The 7,115-nt window shown below is 49.3% G+C and overlaps 1 protein-coding gene across 1 annotated transcript; it reads left to right on the top strand.

Annotated features, from left to right (window-relative positions):
* The first annotated feature begins 2,442 nt into the window (after nt 1-2,442).
* On the top strand, nt 2,443-4,027 carry LOC136366179 (olfactory receptor 2AP1-like). Its single transcript, XM_066327079.1, has one exon. It carries the CDS (start codon nt 2,982-2,984, stop codon nt 3,924-3,926), a length of 945 nt encoding a protein of 314 aa, XP_066183176.1. The 5' UTR covers nt 2,443-2,981; the 3' UTR covers nt 3,927-4,027.
* The last annotated feature ends 3,088 nt before the right edge of the window (nt 4,028-7,115 follow it).

The following is a 7,115-nucleotide window of genomic DNA, read 5'->3' as shown; positions in this document are numbered from 1 at the left end:
CACTCTCAGAAGTCGTCCTGCAGAACAGGCGAGGACTGGACCTCTTGCTACTGCAAAAAGGGGGCCTGTGTGCCGCCTTGAGAGAAGAATGCTGTTTCTATGCAGACCATATTGGAGTTGTACGAGACTCCATGGCCGAATTAAGAGAAAGGCTAGCCCAAAGAAAAAGAGAGAGAGAAGCCCAACAGGGATGGCTCGAATCTTGGTTCAACCGGTCTCCATGGCTGACCACCCTTGTTTCCTCTCTGATCGCCCCACTTACCATAATACTCCTAATGTTAATTTTTGGGCCTTGCATACTAAACAAATTAGTGTCGTTTGCTAGATGCCGTTTAGAAAAAATTAACATTTTACTAGTTGACCACCGACAGCTGCTTTGAAGTGTACTTATTATATATATTTTATATTGCTTTTTAACGTACTAGTTCTTACTAAACTTTACATTTTTATAACTTTATACTTTATATGGTTTTTAAATAGTCATGAGGGAGGGGGGAAATGTGGGTAATTCGAGATAATTAGGGACAGACAATCGGAAGATGTTGCGTTGTACGGGCAGGCAGAACCCCCCTTTCCTCCTCAGCTAAGGTCACTTGACCCCTAATTAGCCAATAACACCTAGTTTATAACATAAGCAGAAGGAAATGATGCAATTAACACAAGTTATATAGACCTAGGTAACACAGTAATAAACGCCATTTGCTGTCCACCACACTGGTGCCTGTGAGCTGATGGCCTGAGTGGTCTGGGGTTGACCGCCGTGCTGTTCCTGAACCAGGTCTTGGAGGAGGCAACACAAGGATCTGCTCTCACCAGTCCCTGGGGAGCCTTTGGCACTCCCTGCCCTCAGTGGGGGCCAGGGATGCTCCAAGGGACTTGGGGTTTTGCTTCTGACTCCCTGAGCATCTTCTTCCACCTTCTCTCAGTGCCTGCGGCTCCTGGACTCAGCCCCAAATCCAGTGTGGGCCTCATGACAATACAGAAGGGCCTCAGAACCCTCTTGTCCTCCATTTGTCTTCAAGTCTGCAGGGCTTGTGCAGCCGCTTGGAGTCAGTTTGGAGTTCTGTTAAGGAGGAAGATTTCAAACTGCACCTCATGAGTTGTTTTTTTTTTTTTTTTTTTTTATCAAGGGTATACTTTTTTGGATTTTCAGTTCTTAGCTTGAGTTCTTGAGTTGACAGAAACATTCCGTAAGTCATCTTAACGCTGAATGTCTCTTTAGGAGATTTGGGCATGAAGAAGAATGAGCCCCTTGTGGGCTGACCCTGTTTGGACAAGCTGCTCCTCACCCCAACCTCACCATGTCTGACATCGCCCACCTGGGACTGACATCCCTGTGCACTGCATCAGAACCTTGTCCCCTGAGCTCTGCTGCTGGGTGTCCCAGCCCATTGCACCGTGTCCCACCTGCTCTCCTCAGGGCTCTGCCTGCACACCGGCCCAGGAGAAGTTTTCTTGTTTGTGAGGAAAGAATGGAAAAGCCTGAGCAGGTTTCCTAAACAACAAGCTCCACTCAGGAACCACATGCTCAGTACAGGCTGCATCGAATGATGTTACCTTTCTACAGGGGACAGTGTGCCCAGAAATTATCTCTGTAAGCAGAATTCTCTGAGTCTTTCAGCTGAATTCTCTATCCCTGTCCTGGATCTCTGTTGCAGATGGAAGCTGCTGGTGCCGTTGTCAGTTTAACCTCTGTTTTGATGCAAACAGATGTTCTCAGGTGGGTTAATCAGGAGTTGCTCAGTGTTTATGCAAAGTTTTGTGCTCCTCATGGAGTCAACGGTCTATTGTAACACTGCTGATCCAAGAAGATCATGATGACAGTAAAGAACTTTGTGGCACAGTGGATCCACAGAGACCATGGTGATGCTATGGATGTCATGATGCTATGGAACCTCATAGAACAAGGGGCCTTGATGACAATGTGGGGCCCCATGGAAACAAATATTCATTGTGACACAGTGAGACCACTTGTAACAATTGTCCATTGTGATACTGCAGATCTCAGAGACCATGGGGACACTATGGAAGTTCATGGATCCAAGGGGCTCTTGGGACACACCAAGGCCTCGTGGAACCAAGGAGAGCATTGTGGCAGGCCAGAACCAATGAGGCCATTTTGACAGTACAGACCCTAATGGAACCAAGGGTCCATTGTTATACAGCAGGGCTTCATGGAACCAAGGAGCCAATGTGAGACTGTGAGGTATAATGGAATCAAGGACACCACTGCTACTGAAATCTGCCGGATAGAAACCTTCTCACACAGTTTTGAATATCTCAAAGATGGTATTCTTTATTACACACAGCAGGGTGGACACTCATATGAACCTTCATCTGTCTTAGTGCACTGAGCATCAAGTGAACAGAGCTTTTATCAGACACGAGTACATATTTATGAGCTATCCCCACTTTCTTTGACTTTATTTGACATAGTTATCGGAAATCCTTATGTAGTTCTTTGGGGTCTGTCAGCAACACCCTGTGTCCTATTTAGGTGCTGTTCCTCGGCCCTTGCTTTTGAGTAAGGGCAATATTTTTGTTTTCATAAATTCTCATTTGTCAGCCTTGCAGAGCTGAGCAGACATCCTACTTGTGCTTTTTGTGATTTACATCCTTTATCTGTTTCTCCAAGGCTATGCTGTTCTAATCTACTGTTCTCATCAAGTCCCTCCTTTTCTCAGCCCCTTATGAGCATTAGTCTCTCAACATCTCTATTTCATTTTACAACATAGGGCACTAGAACAGTGAATCTTGATGCAAGCTAAAGCCATACAGCAATTACTCTGGTGACCATTGTAGCCAGATGTTTTAACCAACTCCAGCTGGGGAACCATGAAGGAAGTTTGGTCCAGATTTGTTCAAATCCTCAGGAGGAGTTATCTTGAGCTCTGCTTTAAAATTTTTTTTAAAACTACAATACTGTGTCCCAAAGTCAGTTCTTGAGCTTCCTGGATCAGGACAAGAGCAGCTGCTACTGCATGGGACCAGAAAATGAAAGTGCAGTTACTGAGTTCATCCTAGAGGGTTTCCCAGAGCTTGATCCAAGGCTGCAGCTGTTTTTCTCTCGGGTCCTTCTGCTCATGTACCTGACCACAGTGATGGGGAATGCAATCATCATTTTCCTCATGTGTGTAGATCACCACCTGCAAACCCCCGGGGACTTTTTCATCTGCAGCCTGGCCTTCCTGGAAATCTGGTTTACATCCTCCACAAGCATCCAAGTGTTTGTCATGCTGAGTTCTGGTCAGAACACTCCCTCACTGAGCAGCTGCTTTGCCCAAAACTTTTTCTATTTTGCCCTGGGCTGCACAGAGTTTGTCCTGCTGGTTGTCATGCCCTTTCACTGCTATGTTGCCATCTGCCACCCTTTGCTCTACGCTGCCATCAGGAAGCTTCAGCTCTGTGTCCACCTGGGTGTTGCTGCTTGGGTCCTTGGCTTTGCCCTGCTGAGCTACAGGCTGCTCTTCCTCTCTGAGCTGTCTTTCTGTGGCTCCAAGATCCCCCATTTCCTCTGTGACAACTCCCCCTTGTTCAAACTGTCCTGCTCTGACACCAGCCTGCTTTGGAAAATAGACTCTGTCTTCTTACCGTGGGTCGAGGTGGGTTCCTTGTATTTGACTCTGGCTTTTGACATCTGCATCCTGTTCTGTGTTCTGCATCTTCCAGCAACCCCTGGGAGGAAGGAAGCTTTGACTACGTGTTCTTCCCATCCCATCCCCTTATCCATTGCCTGTGGGAACTGCGTTGCTCTCTACACGTGTCCTGCAGAAGATGTTTCCTTGAGGACCAACAGAACTGGAGCTCTGCTGAACACAGCCCTGTACCCATTCTTAAATCCATCCATCTACAGCCTTGGGAACAAATCTGTGATGCTGGCCCTGAACAAATCCATTGCCAGTCCAAGAACAAAGCTTTTCCCCTAACCATGGTGCATTTCTGGAAAGCCATCCATCAATCTGGTATCATCTGTTACACAAAACCAGTGCCTGTGTGTGCAGCCTCCAAACACAGCTGCCTCAGGAGATTGATGGTCCTGCTGGGTTGTGTCAGGTTAAGAGAGAAGAGACTCATCTGCACACCTAGGCAGCGCACTAACAATGGCAGCAGGACAAACTCAGTTCATTCTCTGCCCTGACTGCTCCGGGGCCCATCTCTGGAGAGCCACCAGCTCATTAAGAGCCCATCTCCAAAACAGAGAAGAGCTCAGAGGAACAGTGGCAAATGACAATCCAAATTACAGCTCCTGAGCAATGGACACCTTGTCCCAGCTCCTTTCCTGGGACAGCCATCAGCCCTGGTGCCTGGGTTTGAAATCCCAAAGTCACTGAGAGCAGGTCACCATTTGGACTAAGGGGATTGCTGCCATGGTGTGTAGGACACGTTATGGGATGGAGGGGAAGAGCAGTTTTGGATAGCACAGGACTTATGGGAAGGTGAGGGGAGGACCCCCACCACAGCACTCTGTCCTGTGTTCTCAGGAAACTTCAATTCTACCTCCTGTGTGAGCAAATCTCTGTTCTGCCTGAGCACAGAGCCCGGGGCTGTGAGGGCAGCAGCTGGAGGAGGGCACCAAACAGCCCCTCTGCCAATAGTGCCGGCCACAGAGTGACCGGAGGGACTGGACTGAAGGATTTGGGGCTGTGGGGTGTGTCTGCTCTGCACCAGCACCTGCAATGGGGCTGTGGCCTCGGGGCTCAGATGTCCAAATGCCTCAGTTGCTGAGACTGGAATCCAGGGGAAGCTGCTGAGCACACGAGTGTCTGAGCACAGCTGCTGCAGGGATCCATGGACAGGTGTGACCATGGAATGGGATAGACTGAACCAGGATAGTCCTGTTGGGAATGATCTGCAGTTCAGGGCAGAATGATGGTCTGGTCCCACTGCCCGACCCCTCCAGGGCTGACCAAAAGTTCAAGCAATCATTAAGGGCATTGTCCAAATGTCTCTTCAACACTGACAGACTTGGGGCATCAGCCACCTCTCCAGGGAGCCTGTTCAGTGTCTGACCACCCTCTCAGTAAATAACCATTTTCTCCTGTGCAGTCTAAACCACCCCTGGTACAGCTTTGGACCATTCTCACACATTCCAGGCCAGGATATCAAGAAGAAGAGAAAGGAAAATGTGGGGCACAGGAAAGGGGCAGCAAGAGGGAGTGTGCAGCCTGCAGGGACACAGCAGCAGGTTTGGGACAGTGCAGGACAAGCTGTGCTGGACATGGCCAAGAGCCCTGGCAGGGTTGGCAGTGCCCAGGGGAAGCAAAGCCTTGGTGCCCCGGGGCACAGCAGCCTCTGTGCCACCAAGGGCTGTGAGGGGACACCTTGTCCTGAGGCCCTGGGGCCTCCTGGCACAGCCCAGCAAGGCTGGGCACTGTCACCCCCTTGTTCTGCCCTCAGCACCCCCCACATCCCAGTGGCCTCAGGGATCTGCTGGGACCAGTCCCTGGGGAGCCTTGGTCAGGAATGGCCCTGGGGGCTCCTCAATGCTCCCAGGGACTGCAGGTTCTTCAAAGGACTTTGGGGTTTGCTTTTGCCCGGGAGTCTCTGAGGGATTTGTGAAATCACGGCCTCCAATTAACTGCTTTAATTAGTCCCTTGACATTTTTTGTCAGTAACAACACTCAGTGGGGCTCATTAATGCCTCAAAGTACTCGAGAGCCAGTAAAGTACTACTTTTTGACACTGAATCCTCTCTGAGAGGTTTGTGCAGTCATGGCCTCCAGTTATCTGCTTTAATGAGTCCCTAGAGAGGCTTTGTACTGACACTCAGTGGGGCTCATTAATGCTTTGACATACTCAAGGTTTTTTAAGTACTTTGGGTTTTCCTTTCCACACGGAGTCTCTGAGGGGCTTTTGGGCAATCCTGGCTTCCAATTCTCTCCTCCAAGGAGTCCATGAGGAGCCTGTGTTGGGGATGGATCTCAGTGGGACCCAGGAATGCTTTGAGACACTTTGGGTCTTTCCTCTGACTTGGACTCCTGGAAAGGTTTGTGCAATCTCCTCTCGGGCCCTGAGGGCTCAGCACCAAATGCACCATGGGGCTCCTTGGGATCAAGCAAGTCCTGGCAAACCATGACTGTGCCTTGATTTCCCTCTGCTCTGGTGCAGTTCACTAGGGAGGTTTTCTACTGCAGTTATGGAGAAAGATTTCAAAGAGCTAAGAAATACACATTCCTGCTATAAAGGCAGTTTAAAGTTTTGTTCCTGTTCTCTTTAGAGCAGAGGTGATTGCAGCATTCTGTGACTGATATTGATCCAGGGCCTCTCCTCAGGAGGTCTGGTCTGGTCAGAGAAGCTGTGCCTTGAGGTCTGAACCAGTGTGGACAACCTTGCTCCACATTCCCCAAGCCCATCCTGTCTGTCCTCACTCACCTGGGACCTGCTTTGCTTGGACAGCTGCCTGCACTCAGCTAAAAAAAGGGTTTTCTATTTTATGAAGCAATGTAAATCTCCGAGTTTTCCCCACTGAAAACAGACACAATCATCCAGTGTGTGCTAGCCCAAGGTGCCACCAAAACCTCTCCAGCCCTGCCCTGGGCCGGCTGTGAGGGTGGACCATCATTCCAACCTGCCCTGGGCCACTGCAAGGGGCTGTGGCCATGGACACTGCACTGAGCCCACTGCTGGGTTTGGGTGCCACGGCAACCAGGAGCAGTTCAAGTGTCCTTGGAAACACTGGGGAGGACTGGGACATACTGGGGAACACTGGGAACGATGGGGGCGACACTGGGACATACTGGGAGTGATACGGGGGGATACTGGGACAAACTGGGGACAATGGGAACACCATGTAGAAGACTGGGGGTACTGGTGTGTGCTATGGAAGATACTGGGGGGAACTGGAAGGGAATGGGAATGAAGTATTGGGAGGGACTGGGCTGTACTGGTGATGAAATGGACTGTGAAGGTGAGATATTAATTTTAAAGAATTAAGGACTTTAGTTAAAGAATTAGACGTGGACTTGCTGACGTAGACTTCCCTTTACATTTTGAAGAATAAAAGACTTTAGCACGTAGACTCCCCTTTTACTAACTAGACATTGCTGAGGTAAACTTCCTTTTTTAACATAAGCCGGATTTAAGGAACCGATAAATCAGGAGACCTGTCAACTTAA

This window comes from Sylvia atricapilla, chromosome 11 (genome assembly GCF_009819655.1).
Source record: "Sylvia atricapilla isolate bSylAtr1 chromosome 11, bSylAtr1.pri, whole genome shotgun sequence".
NCBI lineage: Eukaryota > Metazoa > Chordata > Aves > Passeriformes > Sylviidae > Sylvia > Sylvia atricapilla.
This window is presented reverse-complemented; position numbering and strand designations above follow the sequence as displayed.